The following is a 21,570-nucleotide window of genomic DNA, read 5'->3' on the forward strand; positions in this document are numbered from 1 at the left end:
TGGCTTTCCTGCGGACAGCGTGCGGAGTGGGGGTGAGGAGCCGTTTGGGACTGAAGAGGAAGAGACGGCACTGGGGACGGTGGCCACGCGCCTGTTGGAGGCGGCATTTTCTGTGGGAGGGTCAGGGGAATACCCGGCGCTGGGAGGACATCGCTCTGGGAGATGACCGCCCCTCGGCTGCCCGCGCGTGCGCAAAGCCTGGAGCAGGCCTTGCGGTAACTTGAACCGGTGGTGGCTTGGTGGTCCTTCCTCAGAATCTGCCCCTGACTTTTTCAACGCCGGCGTCCTTCTGGTCAGCCTGGGCTTTGCCAGCCCCTGAAACTTGGGCTGGGTTAGAGTGCAGAGGCCAGAGTTAATACTGAAAGATCCTTGTTCTTAGGAACTTCCAGTTCGAGACCAGGAGTCCATGAATTATTTTAATGTAGGTCTTTATTGAATATCTGCGTAACAGCAGAAAAGCCTGTCCATGCTCATTGCTCAGAAGTTTAGGAGGAGAAACTCGGCCAGGTGACCAGGACAGCGTGATAGGTGGGAGCACACGACGCTCTTAGTCCTGCTGGAAGAATAGGACATAGAGGCAGCTTGTCAGAGGGAATGATGCTTAACTGAGGCCTGAAGGAATTGACTTGATGGGAAGGAAGATGTAGGAGGGAGAAGGGGTTATTCAGACAGAAGTCCAACAATAGAGGAGAAGTAAAGTCTACGCTGAGAATGCTGCAGTGCTATAGAATTTGGATGTGGAGGTAAAGATAAATGAGTAGGAGAGGTAAAGAGGGCTCTATTCACCAGTGTTCATTGTTACATTAGCCTGAAGGTATTGAGGAACCCATTGAAAAATTTTTAACGTTTATTGAGTACGTACAGTAGTTCCAGAAAAATCTGGAATCATACAGGGAGGAAAGAGATTGTATTCTCCAGAGCATTTAGGAGGCATATGCTGAAGAACTCTAACCCCTCCAACAGAAAATTTTTGAAATCTCATTTCATCTTAAGTGTTTACTCATATTCTGAATTAGATGCCAGAATGTATCTTTATTTTGGTATGTTTTCTCAAATCCCCAAGTTAAAATAATGCTTTAGGACTTTGTATCATATTTACCCTGTAATTTTTGTAGTCCTTCAACATGTACCATTCCCTCTTTCTACTCCCAGCCCCCAAACATGTAACCCAGTCTTTCTAAGTGTGGAACACTGTTCACAGTGCTTTACAGGTATTATTTTAATACTCATTAATCATTAAAGGTGAGTGTTATTCTTTTTATTTTAGCAGTAAAGAAACAGGCTGAGAGGTTAAGAAAATTGCCCAAGTACACGTAGCTTGTAAGGATTCATACCCAGGAATGTTTACCTCCCTTGTTCTTAGTAGTTAATTTCTGCGCCATCGGACTGCAGGGAATGGATTTTGGACTGGAAATTAGACATTTAGGAGAGAATATTCAGGAAGTTATTGAATGAAGCCAGAGGAGTTAGTGTCACAACTAAGTTTTAGTAGAAATGAAGATAAGTAGTTTCAAGACTCTAAAGGATGTAAAACTGATGTTATTTAGCATCTGGATTGCGGGTGGTGTCATTTACTCAGATTGCAGTCGGGGGGGAAGAGTAGGTTGCCTAGTGAAAGGACTTGTTGGATCGAGATGTCTCTGGGATAATCAAGGGCAGCTGTCCTTTGAAGTATTTGGAAGAGCTCTTGTTGGGAAGAGACAGAATGTGCTTTTCTTTTTTACATTAAACAGATACCACCACCAGTTGTTTATGGGTCTTCTAAGAGATATTCCACATAACTTGTTCAAAGTTTAGGAGGTAGGAGTAGATATGGATCCAAGATAAACAAAAATACAGACTGCCTTTGAAGTCTTTAAAACTCTTTTGAAGATAACACTGGTCTTTTACAAAAATAGTTGGCCCTCAGTAGCTGTATATATTAGTCACCTTCCTTGTTTCTGAGACAGAGTACCTGACATCCACAGCTAAAATGAGGAGAGGTTTATTGTGGCTCATAGTTGAGTCCATAGTTAGTTGGCTTTGAGGGAGGACAGCACATCAGAGGGACATGGTAGAGAAAAGCTCCTAATGGCATGCTGTCTAGGGAGAAGATAATCAAGGAAGGAGCCCGGGAGGAAGATAAACACTTGTAGGCCACTGCCCCAGTGACCCACCTCCCCTGAACAGATCTGGCCTCCCAACAGCTATCATGACTCCACAATCCAGTCAACTTCCAATTACATGAGGTTTTGAGGGCCATTTTAGATCTAAACCATGACACAATTATGCATCTGCACATTGAACTTCAGGTTAAAATATTACAAAAAGGAAAAAACTGGCTGGGCGTGGTTGTGCACACCTGTAATCCCAGCTTTTGGGAGGCTGAGGCAGGAGGATCGCTGTGAGTTCGAGACTGGCCTGGGCTACATAGTGAGTTCCAGGTCAGTCTCAACTACATAGTGAGACCCTGTCTCAAAAAACAAACAACAACAACAAAAAAAAAAAAAGGAAAAAACTCACTGTGTTGTACTCAATATGTGCAGACATTTTTCCTTATTTCCTAGACAATACAGTATGGCAACTATTTACATAGCATGTATATTATAGTATTATAAGTAATTGAGAGCTGATTTAAATTATATAGGAGGATATGCTTAGTATGTGCAAATAAATACTGCAGCACTTTATAAAAAGGATGTATGTAGATTTTGGAATCAACCCTGTGAGGATACAGAAAGATGACTATGCATTTTATCAAATACTAACTTCTAATTCAGGTAACATTCAGGTTGAGACCAGAATAAAGATCATAACGATAAGTGTCAAGGACTACTGGAACTAGCTAGAGAAGAAAATGTATTTAAAGGCTTGAGTGGGGCACTTCAGTGTTGAACCTGTCCTTGGTCGGTTACTCTTAAATCTTTGATATTCTAAAAGAGCATTTTAGAGTTTAAAAGGTATCTTCTGTGGAACAAAGGAAAAGCAAAGAAATAGACTTTGTTTTGCTAACATTAAGCCAATGTGGTTGCTTCAGTAATGATGAAAACTATCAGCATTATTATGAAAGTTCTCTAGCTCTAGTTGGAGGTTTTTTTAAAAAGTACAGGTCTTACTATTGTTTTCCTAGACATGTTCTATTTTGTCCTTTGATCACCTTCAGAGTTAGTATTTTTTATTGAATATTAAGTGTCTCCTAAAAGTTGGATTTTGAGAGAAACAACTTTAGGTTCCTCCTTATATAAAAAGAGACTGATTCATCTTCATATTACCTATTCTTATTTTTGTGATACAGTTAGTATATATTTTTTTTAATTTGGAGGGTCATGTTATGTAGTACAGGCTGGCTTTGAACTCATGGTGATCCTTCTGCCTCTGTCTCTCAAGTGCAACATCATCTAGGTCAAGAAGTAAAACATTGCCAGCCTTCAGAAGCTCCTTTTGTGTTCCTCCTGGTTTGTAGCTGTCCCCTATTTCCTGTATTGAATCAATATCCTGAGCCTTTGGTAATCTTCCCCTGCTTCTCTTTACAGTTTTACTACCTATATATGCACCCCTGTTTTTGAATGCTATAGTAGAGAATATACTGTATGTATTCTTTTTTAACCTACTTCTACCAGGCCAGCCTGGGCTACATAATGAGTTCAAGGGCAGCCTGAACTATAAAGCTAGATCTTGTCTCAAAATAAATAAATTAATTAATTAATTAATTAATTTTACCAACTTGTTGATTTGGTTCAGTGATCGCATTGTGCTTTAAATATGTAGTTCTCTCATTACCAGAGAGGTAATGTCCTTTTTTTCCTTAATTGAGTTTAAATTTTCTAGATTCTTTTATCATGTGTTAAAAATAAGTTCTTCATATATTTCCTAATTGAATTTTTCTGCCTTTTTCATTACAGTTTCTAGAAGTTTTAGTTTTGGTTTTGCTATGGGGGATTGAACCCTGGGTTTTTTGTACAGCTACACGCCCACCGTCCACCCCCATCTCTTTTTTTGGTACTGGGGATTGAACTCAGGACCTTGTGCTTGCAAGGCAGGCACAGTGCCACTCAGCTAAATCCCCAGACCCCCTTTTCAGTTTTTTTTGAGACAGGGTCTTGCTAAGTCACTAAGTTGACCAAGTTGGGTCTAAACTTAAAATCCTCCTATCTCAGCCTCCCAGTGTGCTGGGATTGTAATCAGTAATACCACACAAGCTGTGATTTCTTCTTTTTATGTCTTGTTTAAGAAAGCCTTCCCTATACTCAAGTCATGGAAATGTTCTCCTGTTAAAAGTTTCACAGTTTTACCTTACCTTTTTATTTGGAAAAAAATTTGCTTTTGCCTGTTACAGTGATATATACCTATAGTCCTAGCACTCTGGAGGCTGAGGCAGGAGACTCTTGAGTTCCAGGCCAACCTAGGCTTCATAGCAAGTAAGGCTGGGCTAGACTACGTAGGGAGAACTTAGCTGAAACAAACATTTTTGTGTGATGCTCATCAGTGACCTGCATTTAGCAGCAGTTGGTTGCAGTTCTGGGGCTGACTCTGATTTCATTTTGCATATTTATAGTGTGTCTATGGAGATGACTGACTTGGAATGGGATCATGGTCTGGGGAAGGCACACAGCTGAAATAGGAGCAAAGGAACTAAAAGCCCAGAAGCCATGAAGGAGTTCGGCGTTCATCTCTGCCATCTCTCTTCCTCTCTGACAGGAATGCACATAAGGGAGAACATTACTTCAAAGGGTGACACTGGACAGTAGAGTTTTCCTGGCTCACCTGAGAGCTGGGCCCAGTGAGGTCGGCAAGCCCATGTTGAAGGGAGAAGAATCAAGGCTCTGGGATCATTGCCATCTTGATTCAATTCTTCCACCCAAAAGCTCTTCTCAGATCATATCCTACAAATTTATTGATAATATCTTGTTACATGTCCCAGGTTCTTTCTAGCTGAGCCTTATCCCTTTCCTTCTGATTCTAACTTTAGTAAAGATGGCTCTTCCATCTTTGCTGTTACACCAGCACAGGATACAAGGCAGTGCTTAATAAACATTTGCCCTATGAAGATACACTTGACAATATCCTGTAAGGGTGAGGATGAGCATGCACCTTCAGACACTAGTGGACCTCAGAGAAATATTCGCACATGTGTCTACTGGGAGACATATGCAAAGATGTTCTAGAATTATCCTGTAGTATAATAAAATACGAAAAAATATCTGAATGTTCATGATTAAGAAAACGGATAAATTATATTTGTATACTAGAGTACCATAAAAGTGGAAAGATAAATGAGTACAACTGCATGTGTTAACACAGACACATCTCACAAAAATAATGTGATGAAGCAAGTTGCTAAGTGTACACAATACTATTAATACAAAGCTTTGAATATATAGAAATCAGGAGCATTGCCTTGGGAAGGGCAAGAAGAAGAATTAGGTAAGAGAAGTTACACCAAGGGTTCCACCTACACCTGTGTTTTATTTTTATTTTTTATTTTTTTTGTGTGTGTGTGTGGGCACCGGAGATTGAACTCAAGACCTTACACTTTCAAGACAGGTGGCAGAACCACTGTGTTTTATTTTGGAAGCGGAGTAATGGGTTGTTGTATGATCCTTGATATCTTTTTGTATGTCTGACATATTTCCTTATAAGAACAAATACTCAAGAAAAGTAAATGACTGAATAAATGGATTAATTAAAAGCTATAAATTAACTCCTGTCCCTTCCTATTGTTATTGCCTAACTATCTTTGAACCATATTTATCTTTTCTTATACTCTCTATAGAGGCCATAACTCACAATAGAAATTATTTAAAGGGAAAATACACAAAGGGAAAGTTGAACATTGTAAGGTAAAAAAATACCTCCTTACTTTAAAATTACTACATAACATTTCTTTCTTAGTGACTCTTAAATTATCTTCTTGACCATATCTATCATTAGGATATAGCATTGGAAATGGTGATTAGGACATTCTTGTTACATGGAACCAAAGGGAAAAAAGACCTTGTTAATATAGTGCTTCTGTCTACCCATACTTCAGAGTACACTAGTCTCATATTTAAAAATGAAATAAATGAATGAATTGTTCACGGGTTATTTTAATAAAACCCAGAGTAAATTGCAACATCTAACATTTCCCTTCCTTTATAATTTTAATTCAAGATTTTAAAAAATTAAGTATTATATAAGTTTTATGAATCAAATTTGGGGTTTCAATTTTTAAAAACTTTTTCCAAAACAGAAGCAGCTTAACACAAGCCGTATCTTTCTGGCTATGAATAATATTTTTGAAGACTTACCAGATTTTAATTGTCCATTGTTTCCTAAACTGTATTTTTAATTTCATTTGCTCTCTCCTAGGGAATGAAGGATGGCAGCACGCCGTGCATTAAAAGCTGTTTTGGTAGATCTCAATGGCACACTTCACATTGAAGATGCAGCTGTGCCAGGCGCACAGGAAGCTCTTAAAAGGCAAGCTATCCTCCAGGTTCAGCTGACAAATTATGTTTGTAAGTGCCATTTTACCAAGGCAGATCATTAGCTAAATGGATGGCCTAAAGATGGCATTTCAACAGCTTACCATATATACACAAACTGCCTTGGGTTTAGCTGGAAGACATATGTATTGTAATATCTCCCAAACATTGTTCTCTAAGCTTTTATTAGGTTTGGCCTTTTGCTCTAGACGTGTGTGTGTATGTGTGTGTGTATGTGTGTTTCTACATCAGTATAAATTTAGGAATGAAAACTAAAAATTCTAAAATGTATTGGAAAAAAAATCAGATTTTAGAATCAAAGTGAAGCACAAGTGTGATTCTGCCTCCTCCTACTCTAAGATTTAACATTGAATGCACAACTTCTTGGTAAAGTTTGATTAAAGGACTTAAAATTTTTTTAAAGATTAGGGACAGCTGTCTTCTATTTCTGATATACCAGCTACAGCTGTATCAACAAAGCCTACATATAAACTGGGTGTATACAGTAAAAATGTATAAAGTGAACTGAATGTGAATGTTTGTTTCTGGGTGTTGAAAACTACTCGACAATACTTAGTACATGGTGCATATAATTTTCCAACCTTAAAATGTTCATGCTGTTAATCAAAAAAATCTGATGACAATTATCAGTGCCAGGTGCTGGCAAAAGATTGACACAGGCTTTGTGTTCTCTTGGAGCTTACTTTCCATGACTTTACATAGTCTTACATACCTGGTAGGTATCAGAAACTATCAATTTTGTTAGGAATCCTGATGTTCATTTCATAGGTAGAGAAATACAGTATGTTGTTTAAACCCAAAAGAAAATCCAGTACACTGTTAGACTTTTTCCCCCTTGAAGTGGTCTCTCTGAGTCCTTCTCTGTGGGAGCAAGGATCGATGTCCACCAATCAGTCTGCTCCTGTGAACAGAGATTTTACTGTTCTGAAGATGAGCTTTCTGCTCTGAATTAATAAAAACATTTTTTATTTTTGCTGAACAGTGACGTCTCTAAATAGCTCTGTAAACTGTGGACAGGAGCCTAAGCATTGTTTTGTCACAGGCACTGGCAGGTTTCTCTTTGAGAGAATTCACTGTACTGCCATTGGCAGTTTTGTTTCTATAGAAACAAATAGACTTAGGGAAGTTGTGGGACTAGTAAACTAAAAAGTTTTAAAAGGAAACTCATTAAAAATAATGTGGTTATTCCATACTTAGTCATTTTTAGGATAATAGCTATGTTGAAGTAATCAATTTCTTTTGTAAGATAAACTGCCAAATACAGTATTTTGTAGAAATACTACCACACAGATGTTACAGAGGTAATCATGATTACAGTGAATTATTTAATCACAAATTTATTTAACGTTCTTTGGGTGATTATTTTAAAATATTTTTTCTGTTTTATTTGTTTGTTTTAAATTGTGGTTAGTACTTTTATGCATTATGGCCTTTGGGGGCAGGCATAAAATTAAAAGCAACAAGATATTAATATAGAATTCAAAATTGTAACTAAATTAAAATTATGTTTAGATTTTGGATTAAAGCACTGTAGAACCAAGAAAAAATTTTTCATTTTCTAGAGAAAGCTAGAGTGTTCTGAATTCTTACTTAGACATCGTGCCAGTTTAAATTTCAGAAACAGATCATGGAATCAAATCAGTCTTGTATGTAAGTAATTCAATATGAAAACATTTTTTTCTATAAAACTAGAATACTGATGGGAAGGTTGTTCAGGTAATTTTGGTTTATACACTTAGTACCTCGTTTGAGCTTAGCCATTCTCTAATAACATCCAGAGGCATCCTCTATTCTCTTAGTACAGGAGCTTGGATACTGTCGCAGGATGTAAAAGTCTTAGCCCTGCTAATGATTAGCTGTAAAAAGCTGGCAAGTCACTTAGCTCCTTAGGGCTAAATGTCTTATCTTATAAGAATAAAGTGTTACACTAATAGATAATCTCTAAGAAAAAACTTTGACTTCTCATAATAACTATGAGTACAGTGGTGGTTCCACTTCTTTATTCCATTCTGCAGTAAATGACGCTTAAAATATAGAAGTTCTTCAAAAAAATAGAAGGAGCTTTATTTAATTTGACTTTGAAATGTTTGGAGGTAAAGCTGACCTCAGAGTATAATTTGTAAGCATTTTGGACAAATTTTTTAAAAAAGCTTTTGTTCATAAAAAGCACTTACTCAGTGACTTATCTTTTATCTTACACAGTGATGGCAGACATTTAAGAGCTTTCAGTGATAGAAACATGCCACTGTGGCATGCGTGCCATAGGTTCACCACCATTGTTTTAACATTTGGTGTACTCCTCAAATTAGAATGTTTTATGGTACTATGGGAATATGAAAGCTGCCTCTTGACTTCCAAATTTTATTTTTCCAGGTTACGTGGTTCTTCTGTAATAGTTAGGTTTGTGACCAATACAACCAAAGAAAGCAAGCAAGATCTACTTGAAAGATTGAAAAAATTGGAATTTGATATCTCTGAGGATGAAATATTCACATCTCTGACTGCAGCCAGAAGTTTAGTAGAGCAGAAACAAGTCAGGCCCATACTACTGGTTGATGACCGAGCACTACCTGATTTCAAAGGTGGGAGATATTTGGAAAGATTTAAAAATGAATTCTTCATATCTACTTATAAATCATTCATAAGAGGAGTTTATTCTGATTTACCTCTGTAAATGGTCAATAATACTGATAAAGAAATTGAGTATGAATTGGTGTTTCTCAAACCTTCTTTGAACACCATACACAATAAGGGAAATGTTACATAGTGACTCAGTACATGTATGCATGCATGTGCTTACACATGTTAAAAATTATGAGATATACTTTTGTCTGTTTGGTTTACTTATTTGATTTGTTGTTACTTAGAACCCTCCAAATTAGTTTCATAATCTGCTGTGGCTCATGACCCTCAGCTTGAAAAAAGCATAGGTCAGAAATACTTTTTCAGTATTGTAACTCTCTATCCAAGAGCCAGTCCTTAATTTGATTAAATGAGATAAACCAAGATATCTTGTGTTTAACAATAGATGTCATTCTGGATAGTGCAAAGATTTTACAATGAAAGTGAAATATTTTTCAATCAAGAGAAAATATAGTTGTATTCTCTGTGGAAAAATTAACTGGCTCTGGGATAGTGTCATAGTTTTAAGAGGTTTTGGCACATTACTTTGTTTTGAAGATAATATTAAGTGAAATAGGAAAATGAATGTGAGTACATTCCTTACAAGACCTTGTTTTAGTGTTATAAATTAGGGAAAGTTACCATAGGTATATAATTGGGCAGAACTGCCAAACCTGAACCAGTAAAATATACACCAGTGTATCAATCAAATGATTATTTGTAAGAAACAAAAACTACCATTCATCAAATTAAACTGAAAATGTATTAGAGGGATCTGAGTGCTGCTGGGAATATAAAATAACAGAATTCCTATAGAGAGGAATTTGGCAGTAGCTAACAAAATTACATATGAAGCACTGCTTGTAGGAATCTTATTTTTGAGTTACAGTTACAAGAATATACAATGACATATGATAAGAGTTATTCATTATGGCCTTATTTGTAATAACAAGATTGGAAACAACCCAAATGTTCTTTGGAAGGGACTGGTTGAATATACTATATCCACAATATGAAATGCTTTGTAGCTGAAAAACAATAACAAAGAGTTCTATCTCCCTATCAAGAGTGATCCTCATAGGATGTACTAAGTGAAAAAGTAAGGTATAAAAAACATTATACACTTGCTGTGTAGAAAAATGAGAAAGAAATGGGTATATGTATGCATTTGTCGTATATTGGTAAAAGGAAGCCAAAGAAGACCTCAATGAAAAACATAAAAATGCTTACTAATAAGGGAAGGGAGGGAAAAGAGATGGCGTTAGGAGCCATCTCTTTAGTTTTGACTTTGAAACTGTGTAACTATTTTACATAATTAAAAGATAATTAAAAAGCAGGAAACAAACTAGTTTGTAAAAATAAAACAAACTGAAACAGATGAACTCTATCCTATAGAGAAGTTATTTCATATGACTTTAAAATACAGTATTAAAAAAAAAGTAGAATGGGCCAGAGATTTAGCTCAGTAGTTCCGCCGCCTGCCTCACAAGCACAAGTTCCTGAGTTTGAGCCCTGGTACCAAAATAATAATAATAGTAATAATACAGTATTTCAACCTATTTATTCATTATGGGATAAATTCTAAGACAAACACAAAGAAATCTTAAACTGCAGTCAGCAGTGTTATTATTAGTGATATTGGTATATTTTAAAAATAATAGATGTAGATAAAGTAGTAACTGTCAGTATTGCTAGGGCCTAGGATTTTAAGTGTAAATCAAAAAAAAAAGATACAAATATAAAAATCAAATAAATTGGGCTGGGGATTTAGCTCACTGGTTCTGCCACCTGCCTCACAAGCATAAGATCCCAAGTTTGATCCCCAGTACCAAAATAAAGATCTCTGAGTCAAAAATCAAATAAGTTAGTTAAAAGTTGTACATTAGTAACTTTGAATTAAAAATACCATTACTTACTCCTTTTTTCTCTTAAAAAATACTACCTGAGGGCCAGGGATTTAGCTCAGTGGTGCTGCTGCCTGCCTCTCAAGTGCAAGGTCCTGAGTTCAATACCCAGTACAAAAAAAAAAAAAAATGCTACCTAGATCTTCCACTAAAAATGTGTAGAAGTAATGACAATGCAGTTATCAGACTGTGGTGTCTACTTCCATTTCCAAAAGTAATTCCTTGGAGTAATGACTTACTCCAGGTCTGGGCAGATAAGAGAGGGAGTCTTGCTTAGGTCATTATGTCAGCAACTGACAACTGGTAAGGTCACATCTAAAGAATACTCGCACCAATATAAGGGATAATTTTAGTGTCAAAAAGAATAATGAGCCAGGCATGGTGGCGCATGCCTGTAATCCCAGCACTCGGGAGGCTGACGCAGGAAGATCACTGTGAGTTCGAGACCAGCCTGAGCTACACAGTAAGTTCCAGGTCAGTCTCAACTATATAGTGAAATCCTGTCTCAAAAAACCAAAAAAAAAAAAGAATAATGACAGCAGTGTTTTGAACCATATCATTTATTGTATACAAAGCCATGAATTCAAAGTGTTACTGAGTCCCACAAAACTCATTGGTCTTTACTAGAGATTGGTAGAGCAGTAACTCAGTACTCTGAAAACTGATAAATTAAGAGATTGAAGCAAGCATTTATCTTGTCTTTCCTTTTGAACTGTATTTTTAAGGTAACCAAATATTTGATGAGAATAAATTCTTTGTAGAGGAATTTCAGCTAGGAAATGCAAACAGAATAGCAAAATTAGGAAATTACCATTTGGCAGGCCCTAATGAAATGGGAAGTGTTATCAGTAAATTTTAAAAACATTAGCTGAAGAACTGATAAGGATCTTCAAAATAGAGGGATCAGACTGACACCACTTGAGTCCCTCAGTCAATCTTAACATCATTAGAAGTAGAACTTGTGTACTTCATGATATCGTATAAGAAGTAGTTTGTAGTATTGCCAGTGAAATAAACTGCCTGAAAATTGGATATGAAGATTCTAGATGTAATTAAAGGTGAACAGAAAAGATAAAGGTAAAGAAACATTTAAATAATACTGCAAACAATCAGCAAAATCCAGAAAATGGGACCTTCTCCTGGATTAATGAAGTCATTGCACCAATAAGGTGAGGAGTGCAGCTGTATACTGAGAAATAAGAAAGCAGTCAAATGTAGCGTTGGGCCTTATTGGGAAATCAGCTTAACATTACCAGATGTTAAAAAGACATTTTGAGACACTTGGGAAAATTCAAATATAAACTGAGACATTAAATTATTATTAACTTTGCTGGTATAATAATATTAAGGTTTTAAAAACTTTTCAAGTCTTTTTTGATTAAAGATATATACTGAACTGTGAAATAATGTAATATTTGGGATTTGCTTTTAGACAGACTTCCAAAAAATGTAAATCATTGGCAAAATGTTGATGGTTACAAAGCGAGATGATGAGTGCATCAGGGCTTATAATACTAGTCTTTCCACTTTTAATGTGATTTTTAAAACTTCCATAACAAAAAGAAAAAAGGCTGTCTGGGTAGCTCATAGAGCTGGCAAGGAGCACTAGAGTTAGTCTTATGGGCTGTGCAGCTACAAACAGTATACACCATCATCTGCAGAATTGATCTGATGCTATTGATGTCCCTGCTGATTGGTGACCTCTGTAGCTGGCCATGTTGGCCATACCAGCATTGCTTTCCTGGCATCTGATAGCCTCAGTAGTCACTTCAGAGGAGAATCTCTCTACTTCTTTGTGTTCTTAGCTCCCACTTTGAAGCCCAGGGTAAGGGTGTCTGACTGATGGGGCTTCAGTCTAATGCCAGCACCCTTAGCTGCAAGGAAGTCTCCACAGAGAATATTGGTGTCCCCAGCCCCTGGTGTGATAGTATGAGCTCCACCCCTCAGCACTTTATGACTATGAGTTAGTGAGTTCCCTAACTATGAGAATGGCGTGCAGAAGGTGAGCAGTCATGAATAGTGACAAATGCATCAAGTAATCATTGTATTTACATTTCTTCATGAGCTAAAGGACTACAAAACTATTTAATCTGACTTTTCTCTTAATTTTACTTGAAGAATATTAAGATTCTAGCTGTCTTAGCAGTGAGCTGGAGTGGAGATATGCAAGAAAAAGCTTTAGTCTGGAAGAAATTTTTGTCATTCAGTCCAGTACTATGCTTTTCAATATCTTTTTAATACATGAAAATACCTAGAGTTGATAGTTGGATTTTTGAAAGTAATGGAAATAACTTTGCTAATACTGGGTACTGTATCTTTGTCCTAGTGGTAGATATAGATAAGAAATAAAACAAAAACCTTTTAATTCTCACTGTAGCCAGTACTTTTAAGTTTGTTCCTTCAACATACTTTAACCAGTTACTCAATACATGTACCATCTAGTGAGAAGGAAATTGAAAAGCTTGGGTATCTGCAGGGAAGAGAGGCAAAAGGAATTGGCTTGTAGATAAGCACAGAACTTTTAACTGATCTTAAAACAGTGATGTTGAATGTGCTTGTTGGATTGTCATATCTGACATCTTGTTATCTGATTCTAAAACCTTGAAATATTCTTAATTATAAAATAATATGTGTGAAACTAAAAGTAGATTAGGCATCATGTACAAAGCCATAGAATGTGCATTGGTTTTTACATTTATCACAAATGTATTAACCTCAGCTGTGTCAATTAGAAAGTCTAATTTCCCTGTCTCTCTTAGATTCTCAGTTCCTCATCAGTTGCTATTGATCTGATAGCTCATAGGGAACTCGTGGCTGTTCTTGTTGATTGAAATCAGTAGAGCATTTTGAAGTTAGAAATTGCTTGTTTGAGAACATCAGGTTACGATTTTTAAATCAGATCTAGTTACTGAATGGCAGTATGACCATAAGGAAAAATATTAGTAGACACTTCTCTTTCTCCCCCTTTCTCACTTCTTCCCCCCTTTTTTTTCTCTTTTCCCCCTCCTTCCCTCACTTTTCCCATATCTCTCTTTCTCTCCCTTTTCTTCCTTTCTCCTCCCTTCATCTCTTGAACCTCTGATTATGGCTGTAGCAAAAATGTGCACTTGATTAAGTAAAGCTACTTTGTGACAAAATATGACATGGCTTTTAATTGCATTTTTTAACAGTTCTATTTTTTTTTTTCATCCCCAGGAATACATACAAATGATCCTAATGCTGTGGTTATAGGACTGGCACCAGAACATTTTCATTATCAAATTTTGAATCAAGCATTCCGGTAAATCTAATTACCTATTTTTCATCTGATAATATACTCTTCTTTTTTTCTTCTTTCGTCTTTGTCACATAAGGTTTTATGTGTTTTACCCTCTGGCCACCTGGATTATTCCATGAGTAATAGTAACAGTCTGCACTGGAATACTGATGGTAGGGGTAAGGAAGGACAGCTACAGGTAGTGTCCAGAAGACTTACTGGATGATTGCATTTGAGGGTGAAGAAGAAGAATGAGTCACAGGGAATGACCACATTTCTAGCCTAGGCATGTGAAGTAGAGAGCACTATTTGGGCTTTAGAAAGTGAGGAGTGCTTGAGACTATTTGGCCTGTGAGATATCCAAGTGGAGATATTCCAGTGGCTATTGGTAGAAGCACAGTTAATACATCAGATATTATAAATCATCAGTTAGTGCATACATTTCACCTATGTGAACTTCTTGCTGCTGCTTCCAAAAAGAAGACTTGTACTTGTTCTCATGCTTCATAAGATAAATAAGATCAGAATTTACCTGCAGATCTGCACTAGAGTGGGATTGACTTTTTCCTTTGATAGTTTCACTTTTTATATTTTGCCTTTTATTTTTTGTCTAACCACTGACCAGTGCAATTTGCTTTTGAATCAATGGCAAGTAAATTGTTCAAAATGTTGCATAGGGTTATATTGAACTAGCTTTTTATAAAAAAATTTAAATAGTGTAATTTTTAGTATTTAACTGCAAGAATATATAAAAAATCATTTGACCAATAAAAAGGTCTATAAGACTATTCTAGGGCTGGGGATTTAGCTCAGTGATTTCACCACCTGCCTTGAAATCACAGAGGCCCAAGTTCAATCCCCAGTACCGAAAAAAAAAGACTCATTCTAACATATTTTATATAGATTTTTTTTTCCAAGTACTGGGAGTTGAACTCACGGACTTTGTTCTGTACCAGATCCTCATTCCTTTTTCATTTTTGTTGTAATTATTTTGGTTTTTTGAGAGAGGATCTAGCTGTGCAGTCCAGGCTGGCCTTGGATTCATTGTAGTTCTCCTGCCACAACCTCCTAAGTGCTGAGAATACAAGCATGCACCACTATGCCTGGCCTTATTGTAAATTTTGAGACAGTCTCACTAAGTCACTGTCTAAGTAATTTTTCTCACACTGAGACAAAATACCCAACACCAAAAGTTAAAGGGGAAAAGGTTTATTTAGCCCACTGTTTATGGAGGTTTCAATACATAATCATCTGGCTGCAAGGCAGGGTGCCGTGGCAGAGGGGCAACAATTGATAGTGGCCAGAGAAGATAAGAAAGCATCAAGAGAACCTTAACAGTATTTTTCTGCCCCTTTTATCTTATCCAGACCAAGAGAATCAGGGCAGTACCAAACCAATCAGTGTACTTGTTTAGTAATCACATTCCCATAATTCCAGCATCACATACTCTAGATTCAGACATGGCTAAAAAAGCCCTATGACTTCATTGAGGCTTTGGGGGGACATCTAGACACAAACAATAACTCACTAAGCTGCCCAGGCTGGGCTTAAACTTCAGATCCTCTTTCCTGAGCCTCCCAGAGTGCTGAGATTACAGATGTGTACCACCATATCTGGTGTGGCAGTCCAGCCGTCACAACACGAACATGCCTGAGTCGGGGAGTGAGGATTGAGAAAGGAAAGAACACTTAAGCCTGAGTGGAGACGAAGAAAAGTCTGCTTTATTTCACAGAAACAGCTCCTTTTATAGGCTCGCATCAACAGGAAGCTTTTAAGGGCACACAACAACAGAAAACACCAAGCAATCTTTTTTATCTTTATGCAAAGACCGGATTTCCTGACTCTTACAGATAACATCAGATCTTCGGCTAACGAGTTTCCTGTTATGTCAGGGTCAAAGAATCAAAACAAGCTCAAGGAACAGTTTCCTTGAAAAGTAGCAAATGTTGATGCCTTAATTATACAGGAAGAAGTTATTTTCCAAATGTCAAACTCCAGTGGGCCATGACTGGGCCCCCACAATCTGGTGAGGATTCCTTTCTTGATGTATATGTCCTACAGCCAAAATATTTGTAGGAAACTTTAAAACATAATACCAGGTTTACACATTTGACCACATTGTTCAATTTTGAAAATAAATACTCATCTAAAATCCGTGTGGCCAGAAATAGCCCTTTGAGGATAGCCACCTTTTCCATGTGTGTATGGTCGTTTTATATCCTTCATTTAATCGAATCTGCAACTACATAATATACTTTCATTTGTGACTCTCAAACCCTGTGATACTCAAGCCTTTGTTTAAAATTCACTCACTGTAATTATCTAGACATCCACTGGTATGCCAGATTGCTGAAAATATACTTCAAAGTATATAACGTTAAAACTTATTTTGCTTCACCTGCTTCAGTTATCCTGCTTCATTTTCTTAGTAGGGATTATCCTGTCTGCACCCTGTAAGGTCTACAATTTATACCAAGTAAGTATTCATTTGAAATAGAGAATCCAAACTATTCTAAATTTACCCCTGCTACATTTTATCAATTCCTTTAACCACACAATGCAAGGAGAAGGTATTGACTGGTTTTATCTGGTAACTTGGGAGGGACATATTTAATAGGAAGTTGGAAGGTCTTTTAGATAAACATTAGACACGGGGTAATAAAAATGCATATTGACATGATACTGATTTTAATTGCTAGGATGCTATCTAATTAGTATACTTTCTTAACTATATTGATTTTTTTTAAACATTGCATTTTAAACCATTACAGTGTACTTATAGGTCACCTCTAATTTCATAAATGCACTTAATAGCTGAATGGTGAGTTAAGAAAGATTTTAGGTCTTGCCCTTTTTTGCATATTGATGTTTCCACGGAGACTACACTGTTCAACCAGTAACTACAGTTGTTTGGATTTTATGTGGTAAATATAGACATCTCAAATGAACCACTGATTACTGTCAGCTTGATAATAAGAGTAAACATTGAAAGTTAAAGCCCATTGCTTAGCTGCCTTGAAGGCCAGTTTCAGGACATGTTGCATTAAGGCAGATGTCAGCCTTCATATTATACTGACTCATTTACTGTGTCTTTAAGGAAGCTCACTCAAATACATGGTACAGTGTATATGTACTATTTAATACATATATAAATGTCTTATGTACCTGAATGAAATTGAGAATGATTTTAAATAATTAACTTTAGTAAAGGAAATGAACAAGTTTTAAGGAATAAATATGATTTTGGTTTGGATTTTCTTAAAAATATTCAAACCCTAAGGGCTACTGTTAGCTTTTCCCTTTTACCTAAAGCTAAAAGAGACAACCATTGTAAGATTTAAAAGATGCATCATTTTAGAAATTATCCATACATTTGATAGCCCCTGCAAATAATACCTCCAAGTTTTCACCCAGGAAAAGTTACCTAGGATCCATAGGTAATAAGATTATGAATTTAGTGTTCCTATTTTATGTATTTTTTATACTTACAGTAACATATGTAGGTATTCCTAAACAATACACAGTGTTATTTTTGTGTTTTGTACTACTTACATTCAATTTGCTTTTTTCATTAGAAGTAATGTATGATTCATCATATGGATATCCATAGCTTTAGTTAATTGATTTTCACAGCAGTATTACTAGCTTATAGCAAGTATTTTTTAAACCCTCTGATCTGAGTTAGAAACCTAGAACTTGAGCATTTAAGTAACAGATTAGTTATAATTAAATTGGATGGCCACTGATAGGAGGAAGACTATGTAGACAAATAGACAACTAAAATAGCCTAATCTGAATTTAGTACTAACAAGATGAAAAAATATGTAACCACAAAAGGAATATATGTTCATCATGGAAAATTTTAAATGCTGAAAAAAGAATAAACTAAAAATTAGCAAATCTTGCTACCTAAAGAGAACTATAGTTAACGTATTGGTTTGTAGTTTGTTTCTGTGCACATAGATGCTCATACAAAAGTGAGAATATAAACCCTGATATAGTACTATGTAGTAACCCGATTTTAACAAGGGCTGGAGATGTGGTTCAGTGGTAAAGGACTTGCCAGCCTGTATGAAACCCTTGGTTCATTCCACAGCACAAAAAACAAAACAAAACAAAAAGCAATATATTGTGCCTATTTTCTAATCTTAGATGTTATTCTAAAACATTTGATTCCTAGAACATAATTTTATTTTAAGAAACAGTAAATTGTTTAACCATGAGTTTTGTATTGCAGTTATTTCCAGGTTTTTGAATTAATTTTAAATTTCTGAAAAAATATTTGTTGGGCAATGTGATTTTTCCTTATGATTTATTTTTCTAGAAGTATAGTTGCGAGGTCAAAAGAGTTTTGAAAATACTGCTTGGAATTACTTAACCTAGAAATAGTTTGAGATTTTTTTTTCTTGAAATTAGAGCAACTGTTCTTCAGCTTCTAGAGTAGCTTATTAGAATGTATTGCCTTCATATCACACAATTTTACATTTATATGCATAAATGAAGCTAGTTTAAGAATGCTTTGAAGCTTTATTAATAAAGTCTTTTGTGTAATTGACACTGGGTATCAGGGTCTTCCAAAGCTCAGAGGTGTGAAGATAGATTTTGTATTTTGTAGCTTTGGGGAAGAGACTCTTATTACCATAAATGTTTTTTTGTTTTTTGTTTTTGTTTTTTTAATTTTGAAGAGACTTATTACCATAAGTGGGGTTTTTTGAATTTTGAGTAAATGGGTGGCTTTTGAATTTTCTCTTTCTTAAGGAAAAAATAACAAGTTTAATTATGCCAGTATGTTTAATTTTTTAATAAAGAAAAAAGATAGAAAAAAAAATAATGGCCCCTCTTTTCACCACATTTGTACTACTGTAACTCCAGAATACTTCCTCAGTACTTAGAGCCATGAGCATGTGTAATATAAGAACAGTATGGTCAAATTAGAAATTTTTTTGTAAGCTTTTTCCATTTTTGAAATGGCTAGCTGCTATGCAGACTTCTTAATTAAAGTCCAGATAATAAAAATAAATACATTGGAGATAAAAAATTAGTTTAAAGCATAAGAACTTGAGTTGTATCTTTCTGATGAGGTGTTGATACCTTTTTATATACTTCTTGGCCATTGAATATCTTCATTTGTGATGTGCCCATTTAAATGTTCCTTCTGTAAGCTTTATTGTACATGTAACAACTCAATGTAGGAACTATTTGAATTTTTGTGAATTGTATGAAAAGAGCATTCATTTTTCTTCATATATATTCATTGTTTCAACAGTATTTATTACAAAACCCATTCTCCCCCCCCTCAAATTGCAGTTGTGCTTTTAACATAAATTGGATGACTATAGAGATGACTGTTTCTAGATTCCTTACCCACACTATCTTGATTACTGTAGTTTTATATTTGATAGTGCACACCCTACAACCTTATTTTTCTTTAAGACTGTCTTAGCTATTCTTTATTATTTGTACTTCTATATAGATTTTTGGAGTCAACTTAATTTCCACCCCTCCCAAAAGTCTTTGTTGAGAGCTTAATACTTTATTGAATCTCTGAATTTGGGTAGAATTTGCATGTGAATATGTGTATTCTACTTATAATGTGTTATGACTGATGTGTTACAAAAATAAGATATATTTTTATTTATTTAGGTTTTTCTTTTTTATATTCTAATCAACATTTTGTAGTTTTTAGAGGATGGATTTTAGGCAGTTTTTGTTAATCCTTGTAATTTGTGGTTTGTGATGGTAGTATAAATATTTAATTAAATTTTATTTTTAATTTCTAATATATATAAATTTCATCAGATGTTTATATATTAACCTTGTATCCAGCAACCCTTTTACATGCACTTGCTGATTCTAATGATTTATTTACAGAATCTTTTGAGTTACATTTTCTATATAGACAATTGTGCCATCTACAAATAACAATTTTATATCTCCCTATAATTTTTAAATTTTCATTTTTTTCTTTATTGCACTGTAGGATCCTCCAGTATAAGTGATGGTAGTAAATAACTTTATTTCTAAATTCAAAGAAACATAGCCTAGTATATTTGCAAGACTTCTATAGTAGCTTATAGATGTTCCAGGTTACAATACTGGCTCTAGCTCTTCCTGGTTGGTGTGATTGAGTTCAATGAGCATCTCTGGATGGTCTCATTTGAAAATTCAAGTTGGGTTTGACCTTACAGTTACCTTGCCTCAGCTTTTCAGCTTGCTGGAATTAGAAGTGTGCACCATGCCCAGCTTGCCTGAGGTTTTGTGTTTGTTTGTTTGTTTTGCCTTCCTGGAATTTACAGTGAGAGATTTTGATACTGGGCCTTCATTTGCCCTTTTCCATTATAGTTACAAAACTTGCTGATGTGTCATTTCTGATGTTAGAAAAACAAACCATTTGTCCTCTGTCTAATAAAACCACCCCAACTATTAGACTGTCTTTTTTGAATTTTTTGACAAGGTCTTGTTATATAGTCCATACTGGCTTTGAACTCCCTATATAGGCCAGGGTGGCATCAAACTTACAGTAATTCTCCTACCTCACCTTCCCAAGTACTGAAAATATAGGCATATAATACTATGCTCAGCTATTTCTGATATTTTAAAAAATATTTAATTATAAAAGATCTTTTAATCTGTGTCCTAGACAATGTGTCCCTTTCTGTCCATCCTAGGTATACCTCATGTCTTTCGAGATCCAGTGTTGTTTGCCTTATGCAGAGAAAAATGTAGAGGCAGGAGCCATTTCCCTGAGACATGCATCTTGCTAGTCTAGTGCAGAACCACTTCCCACTTAGAGAAATGTAAAAGAACTCACAGGTTCTCCTTTGCCAAGGAAGGCAGTAAGTACTGCCTGGGAATTGAGTATACACATCAATCAAGCTGATAAGTCTTATCCCCAGCTACTATATAATAAAATATTAACAAAGCTAAATCAAATGAGGTTTTAGTTTGGCTATGTAAGTGGAAAGCAATATTGAGGTCTGTTGCATAAAGAATCCCAGTTCCATGGTAGAGAAGCAAATAAGTGTGGGGTAGAAGAAGGGAATAGATGAATCACCCATTGCTATCTCTTTGCTATCATCTGTGGTTCTTTAAGGCCAACAGGAGCTTTGCAGGTTTCCTATTGCTATTTTTCAAGATTTGCTTTCAGAAATAAATGTGTTTGTATTAGTAAATTTGAAGGATTAGTCTTGTGCTGTGAGCACTTTGTAGTAACTAACAGTCCCTGTAATTGTCCAGTATTGGTTTTTACTTAATAAAATATTTAATCATAAATGTCTGAATTCTGTAACTCCCACAGGAAGTTATTTCCATGCCCACTGAC

At 35.7% G+C, this 21,570-nt stretch overlaps 1 protein-coding gene across 2 annotated transcripts in view; it reads left to right on the top strand.

The window, feature by feature from the left end:
- The window catches only part of Hdhd2 (haloacid dehalogenase like hydrolase domain containing 2), a 49,589-nt gene that overhangs the window by 18,288 nt on the left and 9,731 nt on the right, over positions 1-21,570 (top strand). Inside the window, exons 1-4 of one of the 2 annotated variants that reach the window (XM_010621662.2) lie at positions 1-32; positions 6,331-6,441; positions 8,841-9,049; positions 14,189-14,273. In XM_010621662.2, coding sequence (XP_010619964.1) covers positions 6,341-6,441; positions 8,841-9,049; positions 14,189-14,273 — 395 coding nt within the window. In that variant the 5' untranslated portion in view covers positions 1-32; positions 6,331-6,340. The remainder of the gene's footprint in view (positions 33-6,330; positions 6,442-8,840; positions 9,050-14,188; positions 14,274-21,570) is intronic. The other variant, XM_033757571.1, reaches the window with a different exon arrangement.

The sequence above is a fragment of the Fukomys damarensis genome, unplaced genomic scaffold, assembly GCF_012274545.1.
Source record: "Fukomys damarensis isolate Sample0158 unplaced genomic scaffold, DMR_v1.0_HiC HiC_scaffold_30, whole genome shotgun sequence".
NCBI lineage: Eukaryota > Metazoa > Chordata > Mammalia > Rodentia > Bathyergidae > Fukomys > Fukomys damarensis.